The following is a 23734-nucleotide window of genomic DNA, read 5'->3' as shown; positions in this document are numbered from 1 at the left end:
GTATTGTATTTATTATTTTTTTGGTAATATTCAATTTACATTGTATTTATGCATAATTTTGTATGAATGATGTGATATAGGCGTTTTCAAACATTTTTCTCAAGTTGGAGGTTGCAGAAATCAAAATAAACTCTCTTCGTTTTTCATAAACCATCATTTCACTAAGAAAAGCAATTCATAAAGAGATTTGACAATGTAGCTTTTTGTGTATGTGGTTACGAATTGTACACATTTGGTAGATCAAAGCCGACTTCCGACTAGGCTCATTCAAATCCAAACAAGAAAGAGAGTGTTTTTAAGAATCTTAGAAAAGATAACAAACGGACACGTGGGAAAGGTCATTGAACACGAAGCAAGTGGAGATTACACCTCAAACATAAGACCAGGGAAATTTCTGAAGACTCATTATCAACTACAAATAATCAAATAGCACATCTCACTCTCACTCTCTCTTTCCACATTTATAGAATAAAGATATAGGCTAATAAATACAAATATAAATTATATTATCTCACTTCTGGAAAGGGTAGAAAAAATGAACTGCTTGTCCAATTAGCTTGAAAGAGTGTACAAAATTTTCTCCATCGAGTTTTCAACTTAAATGTGCCTTCTCAAGCCTGTCTACTTTGAATTGGATGTACATTATTGCCCTTATCAATCTAAAAATGACATTTCAATTAAAAAAAAATTAATAATAATAATAAATTTACTATTTGTTATCATCATAATCACGAATTTTATATTGTTAAATTTTAATTAAAATATTTAATTTTATTATTTTTTATTTAAAATTTAAAATTAAACATTTTAAGCAATCATTTAAAAAAATGATTTCACATGTAGGTTTGCAGTATTGTTCGAAAAACAAAATAATAAAAATAATATTTTGGGTATACAAATTAGATACTGTGCAAATAAGTCCAAAAAACAAAAACAAAAAAAAAACTCATATGTGTACACACCGTGAAGCACGTTCTCCTTATCCAAAGCTTCAAAATGAGGAAATAAATGAAACACCCCAGATTAGCATTCTTCTTCTAATCCGTATAGCCGTTGCACCAGGTAAAGATTGTGCTTTGCTTATAAAGAAAGAATTAATTTTTTTGACGAAGATTTTCTATATCCAAATTTTTAATTCTTTTTCCAAAACGAATAAAGACATCAGTGAGAGAGTTGTTGATTTCTTTTTTCCAAGTTATAGACAAAACGCATTGTTTTCAGTCCATCTGTTAGAACAAAGTGGCATTTTTCATCATGCCGTTTTGGTCAACTGTGGAGTAGAATAAAAACCCCAGATGAGTGTTCTTAGCTTGATATCCAATCCACAAGTGTGAAGTGGTTTTCTGTTTTCTCTGTTATCTCAGATAAGTGGTGAGGTTTAAGGAGGAAGAAAATCAAATCTTTCTCTCTGTTTTTTGGAGATGGCCGGAGGGAGTCTTGCTCCGGCAGGTAAGGGCACAGAAAGAGCACAGCAGTACAAAGGGAAGGTCACCTCCTATGTTGTCATAGCATGCATTGTTGCTGCTGTTGGTGGTTCACTTTTTGGCTATGATATTGGAATTTCAGGTACATTTTTTTTTCCCCCTCTTAACAGGATATCTGACCAAATTCTGATTCTGATTAGAGAATTGGACCGTGAATCAATAGTTAGATCTGGGTTTCTCACTGAAAAGTAATGGAACTTTTTTCTTGTTTTGAGTCAACAAGTAATGATCAATATTAAAAGTTGGTGCTGTATAATTAATGAACAAAAAGAAATAGAATTAAACACCTCTTGATGATCTTTTTGGTTTAGAACAAGAAGGAGGGTTGTTGGACTTCTTGTATTACAGTCGACCATATTGAGGTTACAAAACAATGTTTTGGTAAGAACTGTGTCATTTATTTTCAGGGGCAACTTGAAAAGATAAAGGGATTTTTTTTATTTTTTGTTTTTTCATAGGTAATAAAAGAAGAAAAAGGGATTTACTTATTCAGATTTTCATATTTTTTCTTCCTGTGAATAAATAATTGAGTCATGTAATGCAATTCAGTTTTCAAAACAATTTCAAAACCAATAATATCAATTCCGTGGATCTCATGCCAAACAATGGTTTTTCATCTTCATTATCCTCTCTTCCATTTCTTTAGTTTTTTCTGCATTTCTGATAAGAAATTCATTAGAAAATCTCACCCAGAGTCCCTGTGCCATTGGTGTACCATGAGAGTTAGATCCTCAAATTGCCCTTAGGCCAGAAAATAAAATAAAATAATTTAAAAAAAAAAAAAGCTGTTTTTTTTTTTTTTTTTTTTTTTTGTTTCATATAAAAATTTCCTCTGTTTCTCTTCAGTGAATTCAGAAACATGTGAGTAAATTTTGTCCATCACTGCAAATCAAAAGGAAGAGACTAGTAAGAGACTATTATAAGCTCACCAAAATGATCATGTTGTACAAAAATCACGTAAATCAAATAAAAATGACCAAAAAAATGTTCAACACTAGAATACACAGTACTCTTGAACAAGTATCGTTTCATGACTGGGGGTGGGCAAAGTGAGATCATTAGGTTTCACCAATCAAAGAAATAAAAAACCCTGATGAAACAGTGAGGAAATCTATGAAATTATGACAACCCATTTACTAATAATTAGGCGAACATAATGTTACTCATTCTTATCAGATGGTTACTAAGTTCTATAGTCATGGATCCAGAGAGTTCTGTACTTTATATGTTAGTATGGATGAACAAATCAATCAACATACCGAATCATGAAAAAACCAGGACTTTTACTATCAAATTTGCTCATGGATTACTTATTAACAGGAGGTGTGACATCTATGGATGGATTTCTTGAGAAATTCTTCTACACAGTTTACAAAAACAAGAAGCATGCACATGAAAACAATTATTGCAAGTATAACAACCAAGGGCTTGCAGCATTTACTTCCTCTTTGTATCTTGCTGGTTTGATATCATCTTTGGTCGCTTCTCCTGTTACGAGAAAATATGGTCGTCGGGGTAGCATAATTTGCGGTGGAGTCAGTTTCCTGGTTGGAGCAACTCTAAATGCAGCAGCAGTCAATATGGCAATGCTTCTACTGGGTAGGATCATGCTTGGTGTTGGGATTGGATTTGGAAATCAGGTATAACAAGATTTTGCTTGTCATCAGAAATACTGTTTACACTTACTAACATTTTTTTGGCTACAAAATCAGTATCACATATGTATTAAGAACTCCTCCTTAATTTTCTTGATCTTCCCAGTAACCTAATTTTCTGTTTCTCCTGATTGTTATAAAGGCAGTTCCACTATATTTATCAGAGATGGCACCAACACATCTTAGAGGTGGCTTGAATATGATGTTTCAGTTAGCTACTACCCTAGGAATCTTCACTGCAAACATGATCAACTTCGGAACCCAGCATCTCGAAAAGTGGGGGTGGAGGCTCTCTCTGGGATTGGCTGCAGCACCAGCCTTGTTGATGACAGTGGGGGGAATACTTCTTCCTGAAACACCCAACAGCTTAATTGAAAGGGGTTTAAAAGAGAGAGGCAGAAAAGTTCTGGAAAGACTTAGAGGAACTGGAGATGTAAATGCGGAGTTTGCAGACATGTTAGATGCAAGTGAAATTGCCAATGCAATTAAGCATCCTTTCAGAAACATTCTTGAGAAAAAGAACAGACCGGAACTGGTTATGGCAATCTTCATGCCAACTTTCCAGATCCTCACAGGCATAAACTCTATTCTCTTCTATGCTCCAGTGTTATTTCAAACTATGGGATTCGGTGGAAATGCTTCCCTCTATTCCTCAGCTTTAACTGGTGCGGTTCTTTGTTCATCTACACTGATATCGATTGCTACTGTCGATAAACTGGGCCGTAGATTTTTGCTTATTAGCGGTGGAATACAAATGATTACATGCCAGGTAAATTTTCACCTAGTTCATGAGAAATAGAATGCTATGGTTCTTATAGGAAAGAAACACTCCAATGCAATGCTGATAATACCAAGTGCTATCATGTTTGTGTTGCTTATAGTGTACTGAACAGCCATCTGCACTCTCACCTAGTATTTTTATCTGCTTCAAAACCATCATACCAAGAAAATGACAAATAATCAATGTGAGCATATGGGAAATCACGCATAAATCACCCACTCCTCCCAAGTTAAATCTGGTTAGATGACCCAATTAAAAAGTGAGAATGAGTTTAGTTCTTTGCTTTATTTAGACATAAGAACAGAGTAAAAAAGTAGTACATGTATTCCTAATCAATTTTTCTTTATTGTAAATGTGATACAGATCATAGTTGCCATAATCTTGGGGATCAAGTTCGGCGATAACCAGACACTATCAAAAGGCTACTCCATATTGGTGGTGGTGGTGATTTGCCTCTTCGTTGTAGCCTTTGGATGGTCATGGGGTCCCCTTGGCTGGACTGTGCCAAGTGAGATTTTTCCTTTAGAGATCCGATCAGCTGGACAAAGCATTACAGTGGCTGTGAACCTTCTTTTCACCTTCATCATTGCTCAGTCTTTCCTTTCCCTCCTCTGTGCGTTCAAGTTTGGAATCTTCCTCTTCTTTGCCGGCTGGATCACTGTCATGACCATCTTTGTCTATGTGTTCCTGCCTGAAACCAAAGGGATACCAATTGAAGAGATGAAATTTGTATGGAGACAGCACTGGTTCTGGAAGAGGATAGTGCCTGAATATCCAGAAGATGAGAGTAACTGGACGCAAAGCAATTGACCCCGTTGACGATAGAATGTGCAGAACGATTTCGAAAATTCAGTCTAGCATTATATAACAAGCAGCAATGTAATACAAGCAGCATTTTTAACGTTTCATTCAGTTCCCTTGATTTCCTAGTAGAATCATGATGTAGAAAATATCTTTTGTTCAAGCAAAATTTCAGTCTGGATTAGCCCACATTTGTGTAATGTAGGTTATACTCGGCTGTAATGTAGGTTATACTCGGCAAACTTATATACCCGTGACGTTTATTTGAATCAGTAAATTAACCGACCAATAATAAGAACAAGAATTGCAATGGACAAGCATGGAGGGCATCAATTTAACCACAGTGGCTCCCAGCAGGCCATCAAAGCCTAGCTGCAGACAAACATTGGTTGTCTTCGATGGCCTGGCCTAGAATAAGCAAATCTAGTGTAACCAACAGAATATCAGCACCCTCCAACAACACTAGCATCAATGCATGCCTCTATGTTTCTAAGTATGATAAAGAGCAAGTTATAAAGTCAGTACAGAAAAAAAAATTCCAAAAAACTCCTACCAGAATAGCAAGAGAAGCAGTGTCCTCAAGAGTAAACTGTTTTCATTATGAGCAACAAACATATTCAAAGCCACAAGGTCATGGAACCATAATCATTTCAAACATGTATCTGGAACCTCTAGAAGTCCATTTCTCATACCACACCATAACAAACAAACGGAGGTAAAAAAAAAAAAATGGTTCTTATCTCAGCGGGCACAGTAGAAAGAAGCCACAAAGCCTGACCTGTTTAAAACAATGTGACCGAGAAAAAATGATCCCCTAGTGCTTGAAAAATCCTATAACCTAGCTAAATAGCCAATTATGAATACATCATATTCAAATGGAAGGTGTACTCCAAGAATAAATAAATCAAGCATATATACATCAAAATTTAATTATTGTACAGACCAAAAGAACAGAAAAGAAATGGTAATCTAGGCTTTTATTCCAGTAAAATGTAATTAAAAAAAAAAAAAAAAACAAAGTACAGTGCTTAAAACTGATTAGAATACGAAACCATCTCCAAACACTAAGTGCGTACATGTAGAAATCTAAATAATCAAATCCAACTTCCCATGTAAAAATCAACCCACACATACATCTCCTTTAATTGCCGCTACATCAACCCCACATTAGGCTACAAGAATATACACAACCCTAAGCTTTCTATTCTTCTTCTTCTTTTTCTTCATTCTTCATTCTTCTGGAAATTTAACCCCCAAAAAAAAAATATAAAGGGAAAAAAAAAAAAACCCTAAATTTTAAAGAAACTAAAAAGAAATTTAATCTGCTAGCACTCAATAATCTTCCCCTTGAAAAAATAAAGGAAGATAATAGAGAGAGCGAAAAACAACAAGGCAGCGACAGCGGAGCATTCAATTCCCCTGTTTCGATCAAAGATCAAAAAGCACAGATGCTAAACCGATAAAGTTCCATTTTTCCATTTCGTTGACTCTTCGAGCCCGTTATCAATCCAGATCGAGCCCCAAAATCCGACGTAAATCGCTGGTCGCGGCGCCGTTCTTGCCTAGAAAAGCCGGCAGCGGAACCGAGCTCGGTGGCGGCGAAGAATAAAAAGCCGCCGATCCGGCATAAACCCCATCCACAACCTTGAATTCGGCAACCCTAATCTGTTTCTGCACCATTTCCGGGTCAGGACCCAAACGATCCGTCGATCCCAACACCAAATCCAAATCCTCCTCGCTTTTCGCCCTCGGCTTCCTATTATTCTCACCCGAGAGTCCACCTCCTCGATTATTATTCTTCACAGGGCTCACGCTCAACGTCTCACCGCGCTTCAGGATCTTAACCTGGCCCATAACGAGATTCTTCGCCGGAACCCTCGCCTCCATAGACCGATCTGCAAACCGATTACGTTCACGATCTAGTTGTTGTTGTGGCGGACTGGATTGCAACCCAACCGGGCTCCGCTTTCGCCGTCGGGACTGCGAAACATCACCGCCTTTTGAGGCATCGCCAGTGCTAGTCGGGTAAGAATAACTAGGTTTCCGGCGCGATCTGACGGAATGGCTTAGGATTAGGGTTTCGTGTTGAAACCGAGACTGCAAGCAGTCCTGAGATCGTAGAATCGCCGTGCCCATTCTTTTTCCTCTCAAAGGAACAAAAAAATCAGAGGAAAAACAATAAAAAGAAAAAACAAATTTTTTTTCCCGGAAAAGAAAAAGAAAAATGAGAATTGCGTGTACGGACGCCGAATTATATTCTTCCAGATCTTGGTATGAAATCCAGATCGATGAAGTAGCGGCTATTTATAGAGAAAATCAAATGCTTCAAAACTCTGCAAAGAAAAATAGAAGAGCTTTGGGATCTAGAATAACCGCCTTTAGAGGTTATCTAGTCGGTTACCTACGGGTGATTTAAGAAGGTCACGGGACGATTTGGTTGGATGATTGACCGGGTTAGCTGAGGAGGTTTGAGTTGTAGACTTGGGTTTTGGAATATGTTTACGGTTTGTGTCCCTGAAGTTAGGTATTGATTGCAAGGCGGTGATGAGGATGTGGATGTGAAGTCGACGGCTGAGATTCTGTGTGTGATGGGGAAAAAACAAAAGAAAAAAAAAAAAAAAAGGCTTGATTGGTTGCCGTGAAAGAGAGGGAACCACGCGTCGCGATGTGAAAGGTTGGATTGTTTTGATCTTATCGACACGTGGCATAAGATCAACCGACTTTCTTTAAGGGACTTGGGTGTAAAACCGCTTCTGTCATGTCGGATGGTCCGAGGAAACCCATGGCAATACCCAAATAAAGAATCCGCGAGTTTCGACTTGAATTTTCACGTTTTATCACATTATTATAGTCATGTATTCATGATGATCTTGCCAAAAAAATAGACAAAATGTAAGAATTTTTTTTTATTTTTTTTGGTATAACAAAATGTTAGATTTTTATATGCTCGGACATGTTTCAAAAAAACAAAAATTAAAAAAAAAATATAGGATTTTTTTTGGGTCAGATTTTAATATAGGATAATTTGATTAAATTATAGTTTTTAAAAATTGAAGAAAAATATTTAGTTTGAGGATAAAAAAGTATAAATCTCAATTTGTATTTTGAATGGGTCATAAAGCTTTCGTGACTAGAAAAGATGTATCAAGAAAATTAAATGCTATATTTAGAAATATTGTTGCAAATTTTCCTACATATATAAAAATATTATCCTTTCTCCCAATCTATCTAATATATAAGATAGTATTGTTGAAAAGCATAACCGTCTACTAGAAATAAAATGGAATATGAGTTTTTTTTCTTTTTTCTTTTTTTTTTTTAACTAGAAATATGAGCTTTCAACGCAAGCTCAAATTGCTTGACTTATTTAACAGCTTTTATGTTGTTCCAAAGAAAGAGTTCAAATCCTCTGAATAGAAAATATTAAATATTGATAAAATAACCATAATGGTTAAATATATTTTGCATTCCAAAACCCCCAATAATAGATCTATACAAACTATGCAATTTTTTTCACTTTTGTATCCTAAATTTTTAGAACTTTTGGGGCTCATTTGGTTCATGATAAAATTTTGAGAGGAATCATTTTTTTTTTTTTTTTTTGGTAACTAAGTTCGGGAGAAACTAATTAGTTCCTATTAAAATATTTTTTTATTAAATATATGCGTATTGGAGATAAGGGTAAGATTGTCAATATAAAAAATATTAAAACTAATATTGGGCCTCGTGGCCCAATATTTTCTTCCCATAAAATAAAATAAAATTAAAAAAAAAAAAATACCCAAACCCGCAGAACTTTCTTTTGTAGGGAATCTCCATTTGCATCTATGTCGGATAAAAACGGATGCTTGGTATAAGTGTTTAACACTATTCAACATTTGGACCCATATGTACAAGTTACAGAGTCTGATCAAAGATATTTTCGTAGAAAATCAACTAAAAACAGATGAAATTGATAGAATTAATAATAACACGAAAAATCCATGTAACAACAAATAGGGCGTCTTTTTATTACAATAGAACAATAAGTATCATAGATTTTAATTATCAGAAATGTTACAATCATCAAATTATTATCAATAAAAGTATGGCAAATAATGTGTTAATAATTATTAGTTTAAAAAAAATATAACTTAAATATGAACAAAATAATTTCAATAATAGCCAATATAATACTATCCATCATTTATCATGTGATTAATAAAAAAAAATTGGTAAAATGATTTGATATCTCTTTTACTATACAATTATGTATATGTATATCTATATATTAAATCCATTATATCAGAATTAATGTTGAAATTTTTTTAAATTTTTTTTTATTATATTAAAGATTTACATTTAAAATTATATTTGTACATTATTAGATCTTGATAAAGTTTTTTTTTTAAATAAGATTTTAATATATTATGAAATTTATATTTAACCGTATTTTAAATTTTAAATTTTAACTATTAATGTAATTAAAAAATTAAAAATAGAAAATATAATGTTAAAATCATCAGATTATCTTAATTTGAATCTGATTCTATATATCTTTCATTTTTAAGTTATTTTTCTTCCCAAAGTCTTCTTGAGAAGATATGATTTATACAAATTATAATCCTCTATTTATGTAAGCTTTATCTAAATATTTTAAAATTTGATACCATGCTTCAGCTACTATATCTACTTATTTATTTTTCTATTTACATAATCTAATGATATTTAACACCTAGCGAATTAAGAAGATAAAAAAGTGGAAGGAAAGAAAATGTTAAGGTTGTTTGGTTTGCGAAGAAAATGGGAAGGATAAAAAGTTGGATGGAAACTTTTCATCCTAACCAATGCTTTCTAAATTGGAAGGGTTTTTAGAAGGAAAGTTTCCCTTGTTTTTTCCTATATATACATACATTTTCATTTTTCATTATTTTTTCTTTATTTCCTCCCTTTTTTTTTTTTTTTCCCCTTACATTGTATTTTACACTTTTATGTATACTCAAAAAATCTATTTGTTTTCGATTTCTATATTTTTTTTCCCTTCATATCAATCATCTTTCTTCATTTTCCTTATTTTAGTTTTTAGCAAGTCTTAAAAGAAAAAAAAAAAAACTCAAAAAAAATCATTTTTTAACACAAATCTTTCATATGGTATTCCTTTTATTTTCCTTACGTTTTGTGTTTCAAGACATATTCATTTGACTCCCTTTTTTTTTTTTTTTATTCATTTCCTTTATTTTCAACTTAAGTTTTTTCTTTTTACTCATGCTTTTTTATTTTTTAGCAAGTATTTCCATTTTTGTTTTATTTTCTTATTTTTTTATACTCAAATCATTTTAGTTTTCTTTTCATTTTTTAATTATATCTTCTGTGTTTTTTTTTTCCTAAAATATTGTATGTCCAGGTCATTGGTAAAACAGCACCAAGTAAAAATAAAAATATTTGATTTATAAAAAATATAAATTGAAGGCGTTTGTTTTATAAAAATATGATTTTATATAAAATGTAAAATTAAGAATATCCAACTTATGTAAGAAAAAAAGAATTTGAGAAAATTAAGAACACCCGATTTATAAAAATATATATTAGTTAAAACGAAGCCTACGTAAAAATAATAAAAATAATAATGATTAAATTGATTTAACAATCAAAATTTTCTTCCTTTTCATTTTTCCCTTCTATATTACGAAAAGTTATTTTCGTATCCTTCATATAAAATCAAACAGAAGGAGGTATAAATATAAACTTTTTCATCCTTTCATTTTTACTTCCCTTACTCCTCTTCCATCTTTTCTATTTTTCATCTCTCCTGCCAAATGAAGGTTTATTCTATTATTTTATTTTATTTTTCTTTCTCTTTTAACCTTATGAATTTCAAACTTTTAGAAGATTTGTTTTAATTCATTGGGATTCTCTATATTTGATTTTATTAAATTTCGCTTGAGTTTTCTTCCTAACTCCAACAACATATTTCTAACAGAAAATTTAGTTGAATACAATAAAAATTTTAGCGGTTGGATATTTGTTTTACTTTTTTTTTTCTATTTTAATTTTTTAAAATTTCATATCAATGAATATTAATACTATGGTAAAAAAAAGATCCAACAAATATTTTCTGTATCAAGATTCATAAGTCTTAAAAAAAAAAAAAAAAAAAAAGAAAGAAACTCAATTGTTCTATCTATTAATTAGTTAGAGAAGTTTTCACAATTATAATAAAACTTTGTACGATACCATTCTTTATGTACTATCATTAAAATATATAAAATAACTATATACAATATTCTTAGTATTCTTAATGCGTAAAATACCCATAATTTATACAATCCCAACTAAGCTAGAATACTTTTTCTTTTTCTTTTTTTCCACAAATCAAACACTATTCCACAGAAACTGATAGTTAAATTAGATAATGAATCAGGATGCTTTTAGATGAAATTGATAGTTACAGAAACACCACAGAATTTTCTTTTTGTTCATAATGGTTTTGGGCAATGGAAAGATTTAACATTGGAGTTTTCAACATTAAAATTATCAACGTTTTTAAAGATGCACTGTCATGTACTTTTAGACACACTTGATATGTCCACTCACATATTTTTGAAAACGTTTGAGATATATGTATCTAAAAATATTCGATCGCATACATTTGAGATATTCAGTCACACATCCTTGCTATCCAATGCTTACATGGTATCAACTCAAGCAAAACCCTCATCGTATAACTTAGCTAGAAGCATCATGTCCTAAAACCATGTCATCAAGCCAATCCATTAAGTATAAAGACAAGCAAGAAGTTGATATAGATAAGGCATCTCGAAGTATAAAAGGCATCTTCAAGTGATAAAGCCATGAGTGATAAGACATCCCCAAGTGATAAAACCGCGAGTGCTGATGTTGATGTAGCCATAAATGCTAAGGTTGATGTAACAAAGTGATCATTTTGTATAACTAATATGTATCTGCTATAATGCATAAATAATGTTGTAAAGGTTACCTTTAATTTGTCAGTTCAATAGAAGACTTGTTTCTTACAATTTCAATTATTTCATCATCTAGAGCATATAGTCCATTTTATCTATGCCCCTTGCCTATTAATTGGTTGTTGAGATCCTTAATCAAAAAACCAGAATGGATGAATTCCACACTACAGGCATTATCATCAGTCAATTTACTGTCTAAAAGAAGGTTCTTTGTCACATTTGGAGCTACCAAAAGATTTTTTTCAAGAGATGTTTTTCTGTCAAGTTTTAATTATAGTGTTTCCAATATGAGAAATTGGCAAAGATTTTCCATTACCCACATATATAACATCAATACCTTTATAGGTTTAGAGTTTGACAAAGTACCTGTGTCATTAGTCATGTGAGCAGTGGCTACAGAGTCTGCTAAGAAACTCAATAAAGTTTAAGGTGCTTAGTTGCCAATATCCCTTTTTTAAATAGCGTTGGCTTCGTTAAATCCATTAGCTTCGTCTATAACATCATATATATTCCAATAGTCAAGAGCAGTGTGATAAGGTCTATCACATATTTGGCATACAACTACTTCCTTTTGAGGAGGTCTCAAATTCTAAGTAATGTTTGAAGGTGGTGTAGTGGCTGTATTGCGTGGAAAGGAGCCTCCTTGATCCTGTACTAGGTAACTAGAGCCACCACAACCTTGGATAGAATAATTTGCAAGACCAAAACCACATCCACTGGAATTGAACCTGCCACCATGCCCTTTTCCTATTCCGTGGCCTCTCTTGCCAACAAACACATAATCTTGGTTAATATCCTTTTTTTTTCTTCTGAAAAATTCCTTAGAATCTATTCATGACTTTTCAAAGAGAGAACAAATTGTGTGAACGTTGGATATGGGAGTTTTGACAGTAAAGCCAATCTGAAATCTTGATATTTATGCCCTAATCCTCTAGATAAAGGAAAACACTTGCCCAAATCATTAACTGGCTTGTCCAATTGTACACAGATTATAATAAATAAAGTTAAAAGTTTTAAGGTACTCATCTAAAGACACTGATCCTTTCTTCAATCCCATGAGACGATCAGTTACATAAATTTCCTTTTCCTTCATGGATGGCAATACATGCTTTTCAATGGTGTGCCAAACGTGGAAAGTTATATTCAGGCTAAAGGTAAAGCTGAGTACATCAACCGTCATTGTTCTAAAAAGCCAAATTATAAAAAAGACCATCGTTATTGATCCACAATAGATAATTTGGATTGTGAACTCTACTGCTTACATTGCTTCTACTAGTTTCGACTTGAAGCTCCTCTAATGGACATTCATCATCAAATATATAATGTAGAATTCCTAAATATCGAATTAAGGGAAGCACTTTCAATTTCCACAATAAGTAATTTGAAGAATCAAGTTTTAAGGATATCAAACTAGAACATTGATAAGGATATTAAATTAGAATATTGATGAAATGATTAGGTAGTTAATTTTGGCTCAACTTCAGAAGCTACATTCAAGTTGAGCTTTGAAGCTTTTTCTAGCTCTGATACCATGATAAAATAATTGAAATAGTAGGAAATAAATCTTATATCAAAATGACAAAAGATGTATACTTAACTTGTATATTAAAGGTAACCTTTACAACATTATTTATACATATAACAGAAACATATTAGTTATGCAAAATGATCTCTTTGTTACATTAACCTTAGCATTCATGGCTATATCAACCTTAGCACTCATAGCTTTATCACTTGAAGATGCCTTATCTATAACAACTTCTTGCTAGGCTTTATACTTGATAGATTAGCTTGAGTGTGATGATATATGGCTTTAAGACATGATGCATCTAGCTTATCATTTATAAGTATACACAACATATATATTAAAGGTAACATTTACAACATTATTTGTACTGTATAGAGATAAATATTAGTTATACAAAATGATCACTTTGTTATATCAACCTTAGCACTCATGGCTACATCAACCTTAGCATTGGCAGCTTTATCACTAGGGGATGCCTTATCACTCACAACTTTATCACTTGAAAATGCCTTTTATCACTCGGAGATGCCTTATCTATAACAACTTCTTGCTGGTCTTTATACCTGATGGATTGGCTTGAATGTGATGACATAGCTTAAGACATGATGCTTTTAGCTTATCATCCCCCCCTTAAACCGACAAGTGGCATATTATGAACTCTTAGTTTGTCTCGAAAATGAACAAATTGAAGACAATTGAGAGGTTTTGTAAATAAATTTGCAACTTGGTGAGCAGATGATAAATACTGAGTGTTTTAAATCTCCTGATGCAACCTTCTCTCTAACAAAGTGATAGTCTAACTAGATGTGTTAGGTTCTATTATGGAAAAGAAGATTGATTGTAAGATGAAAAGCACTTATATTGTCACAGTACAATTTGATTAGTTTTGTATAAAAGAATCCAATTTCTTGCAACAAGTATGAAATCCATGTGAGTTCAGCTGCACTGGAGGCCATGACTCTATATTCGGCTTCTGTACTTGAACGAGCAATGATGGATTGCTTTTTGGAAGACCAGCAGATTAAGTTAGCTTCAAAATAAATGCAGAAACTAGTGGTACTTCTTCTTGTTAAAAGACAACCAGCCAAGTCAGCATCAGAGCATCTTTGAAATAAATTTGAACTTAGCTTTAAAAAACATAAACCATAGTCTATGATTCCAAAAACATATCTTAACATACATTTAATTGCTTGAAAATTCTATTGAGTGGGGTGTGAAAATGCTGACAAACATGATTGATTGCATGTTGAATGTCAAGAGTTGTTTCTTACTATTTGAATTATTTCATCAAACCACACAATTGTTAATTGACATATGTCATCAAATATTTTTTTGGAAAACATCTCCAATATTCAATGTGAATTGTTGTCTATGTAACATAAAAATTAACCTCATTTAAATCTAGTTGGGATAAATATACAATTAATTTTAAAATTAATGTTCAATGACAATGTATATAAGACTATTTACGGATATTAATTAATTATATATATTTTATTAAGTTTTTTTCATTTTTGAAAAAAACTGAATTTTTAAGGAAAAGTTTTACTTTTATAGAAATTTTATAATGTCTGACAGAATCTTCAAAAAAAAGGTATCATTTTGATTGCATTTAATTTTTTTAGCATATCAGCTTAATAAGGTGTTTAGATAGATCTATTGAAGTTTTCTTCTTCTTCTTCTTTTTTTTTTTTTTTTTTTTGAATATTTGTCTATTTTTCTAATGTAGCAAAAAGAATCTAGCAAGAAAAAAAACCATTAGAGATGCTCTTAAATAAAGTTTAAATGAAGAGAGGATCCTAACCTAATTTGTACATGCAATGTGGGTGTTATCATCCAAATTTTGAATGCTAACCAAAATTAGAGAAAAATAATAACAACATGGAAATTTTTAAAGGTTGGGATGCAAAATAAAATAGTAGTCCATTAGGTACCAAAATGTCCATAAAAATATTTATTAAAAGACATGTATTAATATATTATTGATTGATTTATTTTTATATAATTTAAATATGGATAAATAAATTTTTAAATAGATAAGTAAATTTAAAAAGAATTATGCTAAGAAAACTAAGAAATCAAATTATAGGGATTCCAAATCTTTATAAAATGATTGTAATGATTTTAATGGTACAAGTGGAGAGAAAATAATTCTAAAATACCACCCCTAAAAAGGACCAACCAGTAATTCTAAAATAATTCTAAAACTATTTTTTCTTGAATTTTTAAAATAATACTTTTATGGATGGTAACAATTTTTCTATAGAGTTATGAATCTAATTCTTTGGTTTTACACATTTTCATCTCAAAATAAATATCTAAGCAAAAAAATATTATTATTTTTTTCAAGGAGATTAGATTTTCATAAACTTTACTCTTATCCAAATGGATCCTAATTAAAATCGTCCGAACACATGAGAAATTTATTTTACCAAAGAATATCAAATTCTTACTAATTTTAATACTTTTCAAATAAAATCTTAAAGTCATCCACTCTTTTATTATACTTAACTGATTGTTTTTTCTCTTATATTTTTTTAAGGAAATTTTCCCTTATATATGAGTGGTAGAGATTTGAACTTTTAGCATATTTGTTCGAGAAATAATTACTTTACTACTAGTCTATCTTCAAAGATATATACTAAACAAATTAGTTAATCGAAATTAACGGTCAAACCACAAACTCTAGAGATAATGGTGGATACCATTTTATTTTTCTTTGAGATTTGAACTTTTATTACATTTGTTTAAAAAATAATTACGTAACCCAGGACCTATAGGATTATAGTATCAATGGTTTTATCAATAGACTCACCTTATAAACATATAATAATAATAATAAGCTTAAATCCCTTTTTCTAAAATGGAAAAAATAAAAAAATCCATAAGGAAAACCTAATAGCAAAAGCGCTACCTTCAATATACCTATGTTGAACTCCTCTACTTTCAATATAATTAAAAAAAATAGAAAAAAAAAATTGACTATGTACCCATAACCAAACATTTAAAAAAAAAAAAATGCTAAAATAGGTTCAATAATTTTCCTTTCAAAAATGAGAATTTAATTATTTTAAGTTTCTATTTTGTGTTTTTAAAGTATTTTAATATATTTTCGATATATCTCAAACCATTAGCGGAATACCATTTAAAAAATATTTTATTTTTCAAAATTATATAAAAATTTATAATATAAATGATGTTATCAATATTTTTAAGCTGAAGGAGAAAAAGGTGAATAACATGATAAATTGAACTACAAAATAAAAGAAACCTTATTATTTGAAGATATCATTTAAAATTTTTGTTTAAAAAAAAGAAAAAAGAAAAAAAAGATGAAGAGTGAGCTTCTATTTGCATGATTAAAATTCCTCCTTGCACCATTAAATATCGTATAATTGAACATTCAAAGCATGTTTGGCTCAAACCATTCAACATTTTAAAAAATGTTCAGGTTGGAAATATCAAACATATTTAAGTTATTTGGTAACACAACTCCATACAATTTAAAATTGTTCTCTTTGTCCGTATATCTTTTATTGATCCAAATATGAATTTTCCAACCTTCAATATATATAAAAAAAAAATAAAAAATACCAAACAAAAATTCAGTTGCACAAAGAGAACTTGGTTAGGTTTTGCCTTTTTCTCCCTAGGAATTAATTATGCGGCATCACTAAAGATATTCTTTAAGGATAGTTACACTTTAATACCTTCTAAAATAATTTAATTTGTTTTTGGAGGCTCTAAAATTAATGTTATCACATTGATACCTTTGTTTTTAAAATTCTTATAAATTAGTCTAACCTAATTAAAATTGATGGAACCATCAAATACGAGTTATGTGTGGTGCATGTGACTCCTAAATATGATTTTTTTTAAAAATTTATTTTTCAGATTTTTCCATTTAAAAAATTCAAAAAAATTGAGAATTCAAAAAAAAAAAAATTAAAAAAAAAATCAGATGTTAAAAAAAAATCCAAGAGCCCAAAGAAATACTAGATGGTAAAAGAATTTCCGAGTGCATAATAAAAAGTACCAGGTGTTCAAAAAAAATTTGAAAACTCGGAGAAAATAATATTAAATAATAAAAAATTTTTTGAGAGTTCAAAATAATACCAAATGTTTAAAACAATTCTAAAAACCCAAAAAAATATTAGATGTTCAATAAAAAAATCAGCGAGATCAAAAGAAATATCAGATATTCAAAAAAAAAAATTGAGAGCTCAAGAAAATACCAAGTGATTAAAAAAATTTTGAGTGCCTAAAAAAATCAGATAGTAAAAAAAATTTTTAGAGATTGAAAAAAATACAAAATGTTTTAAAAAAAATTTGAGAGCTAAAAAAAATCAGATGGTTAAAAAAATTCACAGTGTTTAAAAAAATATCATATGGTAAAAATTATTTCGAAAAACTTGAAAAATACCATATATTCAAAAAAAATTTCTGAGAGCCTAACAAAAATCAATTGGTTAGAAAAATTTCGAGTGCCAGAAAAAATATTAAGTGGTAAAAAAAATTATGAGAGTTATAAAAATCGGATGTTTAAAAAAATTCTGAAAATCCATAAAATATTTAGTATTTTTATCGAACTTAAGGAATTTTTCTTTACTATCTGTTATTTTTTTTTTTGGGCATTCAAAAGTTTTTTTAACCTTTTAGTATTTTTTTAGATCTCAAAATTTATTTATCATAAGATATTTTTATTATGTTCTCAAAATTTTTTAACCATCTAATATGCTTTTGGGTATAAAGTATTTTTTTGGATTCTCCAATTTTTTTTAGGTAATCAAAATATTTTTTTAACCATCTGATTTTTTTTTTGTGCTTTCAGAATTATTTGAATATATAATATTTTTATCGAGTTCTTAAAGTATTTTTTAAATATCTGATATTTTTTTATCATGTTTTTAAAAATTTTTTCTAAATGTTATTTTTTTGATCTCTCAAATTTTTTTAAATATTTGATATTTTTTTGAAGAACTTAGAATTTTTTTACCGTATGATATTTTTATTGTACTCTCAAAATTGTTTTATTATTTGATTTTTTTGGTTCTTAGTTTTTTTTTTTTTTTTAACATTTGATATTTTTTAGGCTCTCATAATTTTTTTTAATATTTAGTATTTTCTAGACACCTGAATTGTTTTTAACCATCTAGTAGTTTTTTTACGATCTCAAATTTTTTTTGAACATCTAGTAATTTTTATCGTGCAATTGGAATTTTTTTAGACTTTTTAATTTTTTTGAACATATGTTATTTTTTGAAATCTTAATTTTTTTGAAAATTTTTAAATTAAAGAAATTTAAAAAATAAAGCAAAAAAATCATATTTAGAGGTCACATGCACTGCACATAATTTATATTTAATGGTTTTCATCCGTTTTAACCGAATTGGATCAATTTATAGGATTTTTGAGAACAAGAATATCAATATAAAAAAATTAATTTTAAAGATCCAAATGGAATTAGATGAAAAGTGGGACCAAAATTATTTTGTTATTGATATAAATTTTTCTTTGGATCCTTTTGTAATGATTTTGAAAATGCTAAAATCATATCCAAATAAATAAAAATACTACATATAATGTTTGATTGAAAAATATAATTTTTGATGATTCTAAAATTACCCGTTTGATGATTATTAAAAAAAATCAATTAAATTATTCTTGAAAAATCAATTAAGGTAATTTTTAGAAATTACTTCTAGACGAACATAATACAAAAGTTTCTATTCTTTCGGCTAAAAAGCAGAGAAATTAGGGGTAATGGCAAATTGACAAGTAAAAAAAAAAAAAAAAAAAATTAAAGCAAATTTATGGGAACAGTTATACCTACCAGGGCTTTTAATAGAATAATTTGGGCAAAATATAAAAAAATATATATATATCTATACATACAGACTGCTATGACGAAGCGGGTTGGCGTTAAGCACGAAAAAGCACACCCTCACGGCCGTTTTGTTGAGACATCCACTAATCAATCAAAACGCGCCGTTTTTTTAAAAAAAAGGGAAAAACGTTTTTAAACACTCATTAAATAAAAAAAAGAAAAAAAAGAGAAAAATAATGTTGAATCCTTCCTTCCTCTTCCTCTTTCCTGTTTTCCTTCCTTAATAAAATCCCTAAGTGCAGAAAGCTTAAGACCTTCCTCTCTCCACATTCCTTCGTAAAATCCCTAAAATTTGAAGTGCAGAAAGCTTAACCCACCAGCTCGCCACCACTTTTCACTCTCAGCCACTGCACACTCGCCACCATTGGTATGTGATTTCTCGTTTGTTCTTTTTTTATTTTATTTTTGTTTTTAAATGATTATATTGAGCTTGTTGTTTGATTGCTTAGAAAATGAAAAATTGAATCCTTAATATTGGGTTAGTTTTGTGGTTTTTAAGAGGATACAGGGACAAACTAAGTCCCTCTTGACTGACACAATACGAGGGAAGGAAGACAGAAAAGAGGAAAGAAGGATTCAACGGTATTTATTTATTTTTTTAAACGGTGCGTTTTTGATTAGTGGATGTCTCAACAAAACGGCTCGTTGTTATGAGGACTGTGTCACTCTATGGCAGTCCTGTCCTGTCTCTATATATATATATATATATTTTTTTTTTTTTTAATTATCTTTTTTTTCTTATTCTTTTTAGCGGAAGCCCAAAACAAAACCTACACTAGAGAACAGATACTGACGCGTGCCCAGGACGAACCGCCGACCACCGGCTCGAGAGCCCAGCTTAAAACCGCTCTGAAGATGAAGTAGACAGTCGTTTTATTAATCATTGTTCTCCGTTTTGCTTCTAATCGCTGACCCTCTTATATATATATATATATATATATATGTATATTTCTGAGTGGAATTATTAGACTGTGGAAGAAGAAGAAGAAAGAAGAAAAATGCCGCTATATGATTGTATGCTTCTGCTGAAACCCCATGTGAGGAAGGAGTCCATGATCGAGTTAGCATCCAGAGTAGGCAAACATGTTTACAAACGAAATGGAGTTCTCACCGAGATTAAGTCCTTTGGACAAGTTCAGTTGGGTTACGGTATCAAGAAACTTGATGGAAGATATTATCAGGTTAGTCCTTTTTACAAAATTTTTCTTTCATTCCAGTTGATACTTCTCTCTACTTTGCCGCTTCAGATTTCGTTCTGGCTTTCCATGGGATATTTAAACATTTTCTTTTGCTTTTACTTTTCTCTTTATGCCAGCCTTGTTACAAAATAGGGGATAAAGTTTTTTTTTTAATGCGCTTTACATTTGCAATTTTTATTTGATTGGTGATGATATGAAGAAGATTATGGTCATGTTAGATTTGTCATCTTCTATTGCAACATGCAATAATTTGATAGAGAAATATCTTAAAATGGGTTATTATTAGTCAGTGAAAAAGAGGCATAAGGAATGTGCAAAAACCAATCCCACATCCTGAAAATTTGTATTTTCCAATACGCTGCTTTTTTTAGCTTTTTATAGTAAGACTCTGAATTTCTAATGGAAGCAAGAAGCGAAAATTCTAAGGAATGGCGTTGAATTATATTATTGTGTTATATATGTATGTATGTATATAAACCCACCAAAAATCTATGTTCCTTGAACTATCATAGATAGTTGGAAGTTGTTGCAATTTGTTGCTACAATGTCAAATGGAGATGATGCTTTGATTGAAACTTGCATTCTTGCAGAAGTTCTTGTGCTAATGATTTCATTTTATGTGGCTCTAAAAGTTGGTTTCTTGAGATATATTTCAAGAGTATGAACAATTATTGATATTTAATAAAAGGAAAAGCAACTGTCATTGTTTAGATTGTGATAGAGATGGGTAACAATCAAAGAAGTTGAGATTATATTGTCATTCTTTCAATTAGGTTTATAACATTGTGCTTAGGAATGGCAATGGGACATGGAAAGCAAGTTAGACCTTCTCCATCCTTACCCAAATTCTTGTTCCCCATCCATGCCAATACCTTTCTTGGCATCTTGAACGTTCCTTCTACTAATTTAACTTCTGTAGCTGTCCTATACTCATCTCTGCCCACAAATTCAACATCTATAGCTGTTCCTTCAGGAGTGGGCATTCATGGGGACTCAAAACCACTGTTAATTTTTTCCATCTATAGTTTCTCTGGAAGTTGAAATTCATGTTGATGTTGAAGCCCAAAGAAGGGTAAAAGAAAAATTGTAAATGAGAAATAATGATCCAAGTCTTTGTAATTCTGTTCAGATCGTGGATGGATATTTTTTGCTGACTATTTGATGTTCATGGGTTGGACCATTTTCAAGATTTATAGAAAGTACCAACTTTAATATTCATGAATTCTCTTATCTGACTTTTATGCGAACTCTGCTCCCTACTTTTAAAGCTTTCAAAATTTCAAACACCTTAATCATAAAGTAATGATTAAGAATATATAATGATAAAATGAAATTAGTACATATGAATTTGAGGAAAGTATCTCGCTCTGTTAATTCAGATATTCTTAATCCTTTGACAATTCTTAGGTTTGTTCCAAGGGTGATCCCATGAGGTTTTTTCATATGATCTTGTTTGGGCTCTTTGTTGTTTTAAAATTATTGTCTAAACTGAATTTAAGAGGAAATTATGGTCTGTGGTCAACTAGTCATATTTCATGCTTCTGCATTGAGAGGCAAATTTGAAAAATGAAATTGAACATATTTTGAAATGGAGCTTAACCCTCCATGGCAAATTGACAAATTGTACTTTCTTATGAAAATCAATGTTGTTGCAGATTGAATATGGAGAAGGCAGAAATATACTTCTAGAGAGCTTTGAAATTTGTCACAAATTCCAAATTGATAAAGCATATGGAGTATAATTTCATGATGCTCATGCATTGTTAGATTTTATAGATTACATTCATAAAGATGAAACATAAGCATGAAAGAAACATTTTGCATGGAGAAATTGCTGACATTTGGTAGTTTGTTCTTGTTGCTGGTAAAACATTAGTTGAATATTATATTTGAAATTCAAGAATATTGGTTCTTATGGGTGCATTTGGCTTTGTGTGGTAGGTAGTTTGAAGAAATTTCTTATTCATTACGTTATGATAACACTTCTGTGATTAGCATTTAAAGAAGATATAACCTGTTCCTGGCAATAGATATATTCACTGTTTTATGTGATACTTAATGCATGCTACCCTTAAAGTATATACAGACATACATACATATATATATACATATATTATATGTTTACTTTTGCGGTTAAATATGTAAAAAAACCATACATGCTTCTTCTTTTGTCCTTTTTTCCTTTAGACATTATGCACGCATATTTATGTACGTGTATTGTATGTATATGTAACTTGTAAGGGAAAACAATATGATAATAGGGAGTTTCAATGTCTCATAAAATGATCATTTCACATTGGATGTTTGGTCTTCTCATCCCTATTTCATTTGTGTTGTCCTTCAGTTTCTTACAGAGTCTATGTTTCTTATGAGCTGATTGGAACTTTCCTTTAATTGAGTAAATGAAACACATTTTTGTTTTGTTTGTATATGGTATAGGGCCAACTTATGCAGATGACTATGATGGCTACGCCCAACATCAACAAAGAGCTGCATTACCTGAACAAGGAAGATCGTTTGCTGCGATGGCTTCTTGTTAAACACCGTGATGTAAAATTTGGGTTGGACTTTCTTAGTGAAGAGGATTCTAGAAATGAACTCAGTAGATTACCTCGAAGCAGCATATTTAATTTTAATGAGGATGATGATGATGATGACGACGAATATGATTCGGATCAAGAAGGAAAACAGACTTGACAGTTATTCTGTCATAGCTGTTTGTTTTGCATCAGGTTTCATCTGTTGGTATTTACTATGTTGTTGGATTGCTTGTATGTTCTGTCACAGTATTAGGTGACGATAAGTGGTATGGAATTTTAGTGAATTAGTACATCATTCTTTTAGAGCTGTTACCTGAATGATGGATCTAGACTCCTTTATTTCTTAGCCAGTTAACAGAAACAAAAGATGAGCTTTGTCCATTTGTTTTTAGGATAATTTTGTGGGTATACGTGAGAAAAGTTCTTGGAATTCCAATTTTATTTCATCTCCTCATTACAAAACAACTAAAATATCTTATGAATTGGGCAAGTTCTAGAGTTTGTATTCATTGGTTTTGATTGATTACAATATATACTTTATGAGAGCTATAATATTTATCTACCAGTCAATTACGGTTAACTAAAATATCTTATGAATTGGGCAAGTTCTAGAGTTTGTATTCATTGGTTTTGATTGAGTACAATATATACTTTATGAGAGCTATAATATTTATCTACCAGTCAATTAAGGTTCATTCATTTTGTTTGGTCAAAAGCTTTCTTTCTCATTACCAGTTATGAAGGGTGCAAAAGTGCTGTGGAAACACTGTTCCACATGCCCACTGAACAAAAGTGGGGCAGAGAAAAAAGGCACTGTTTAAGGTGATATGACCATGAAAATTTAATACGGGTAGAAAGTTGGTTTTTTTATTTATTCATTTATTTATTTGCTTCAAA

General features: G+C 30.7%; 3 protein-coding genes across 5 annotated transcripts; 2 read left to right on the top strand and 1 right to left on the bottom strand.

Annotated features, from left to right (window-relative positions):
• Positions 1 to 904: 904 nt before the first annotated feature.
• On the top strand, positions 905 to 6022 carry LOC107427200 (sugar carrier protein A). Of its 2 annotated transcripts, XM_016037564.4 has the most exons (5): positions 905 to 1062; positions 1365 to 1566; positions 2805 to 3124; positions 3282 to 3908; positions 4284 to 6022. In XM_016037564.4, exons 2-5 carry the CDS (start codon positions 1422 to 1424, stop codon positions 4728 to 4730), a joined length of 1539 nt encoding a protein of 512 aa, XP_015893050.2. In that variant the 5' UTR covers positions 905 to 1062; positions 1365 to 1421; the 3' UTR covers positions 4731 to 6022. The 2 variants fall into 2 exon arrangements, with proteins under 2 accessions (XP_015893050.2, XP_060674034.1); XM_060818051.1 differs by lacking the exon at positions 905 to 1062 and having other exon boundaries at positions 1069 to 1566.
• Positions 5675 to 7053, bottom strand: LOC107427212 (uncharacterized). The gene has a single exon (XM_048474783.2). It carries the CDS (start codon positions 6855 to 6857, stop codon positions 6225 to 6227), a length of 633 nt encoding a protein of 210 aa, XP_048330740.2. The 5' UTR covers positions 6858 to 7053; the 3' UTR covers positions 5675 to 6224.
• Positions 7054 to 19277: 12224 nt separating this feature from the next.
• Positions 19278 to 23344, top strand: LOC107427160 (uncharacterized). 2 transcript variants are annotated; one of them, XM_016037513.4, is made up of 4 exons: positions 19278 to 19465; positions 19598 to 19680; positions 19850 to 20279; positions 22737 to 23344. In XM_016037513.4, exons 3-4 carry the CDS (start codon positions 20097 to 20099, stop codon positions 22992 to 22994), a joined length of 441 nt encoding a protein of 146 aa, XP_015892999.2. In that variant the 5' UTR covers positions 19278 to 19465; positions 19598 to 19680; positions 19850 to 20096; the 3' UTR covers positions 22995 to 23344. The 2 variants fall into 2 exon arrangements, with proteins under 2 accessions (XP_015892999.2, XP_048323433.2); XM_048467476.2 differs by having other exon boundaries at positions 19582 to 19680.
• Positions 23345 to 23734: the final 390 nt, after the last annotated feature.

This window comes from Ziziphus jujuba, chromosome 1, assembly GCF_031755915.1.
Source record: "Ziziphus jujuba cultivar Dongzao chromosome 1, ASM3175591v1".
NCBI classification, from domain to species: Eukaryota; Viridiplantae; Streptophyta; class Magnoliopsida; order Rosales; family Rhamnaceae; genus Ziziphus; species Ziziphus jujuba.
Note: the sequence above shows the minus strand (reverse complement) of the source record. Positions and strands in the feature narration are given on the sequence as shown.

Bases quoted from the DNA above. Each gene is read 5' to 3' on its own strand.
- LOC107427160 (XM_016037513.4), top strand. From the start codon at position 20,097: ATGCCGCTATATGATTGTATGCTTCTGCTGAAACCCCATGTGAGGAAG. The intron at 20,280-22,736 runs GTTAGTCCTTTT...TATATGGTATAG, and splicing joins TTGATGGAAGATATTATCAG to GGCCAACTTATGCAGATGAC.
- LOC107427212 (XM_048474783.2), bottom strand. From the start codon at position 6,857: ATGGGCACGGCGATTCTACGATCTCAGGACTGCTTGCAGTCTCGGTTT.
- LOC107427200 (XM_016037564.4), top strand. From the start codon at position 1,422: ATGGCCGGAGGGAGTCTTGCTCCGGCAGGTAAGGGCACAGAAAGAGCA. The intron at 1,567-2,804 runs GTACATTTTTTT...ACTTATTAACAG, and splicing joins CTATGATATTGGAATTTCAG to GAGGTGTGACATCTATGGAT. The intron at 3,909-4,283 runs GTAAATTTTCAC...AATGTGATACAG, and splicing joins TACAAATGATTACATGCCAG to ATCATAGTTGCCATAATCTT.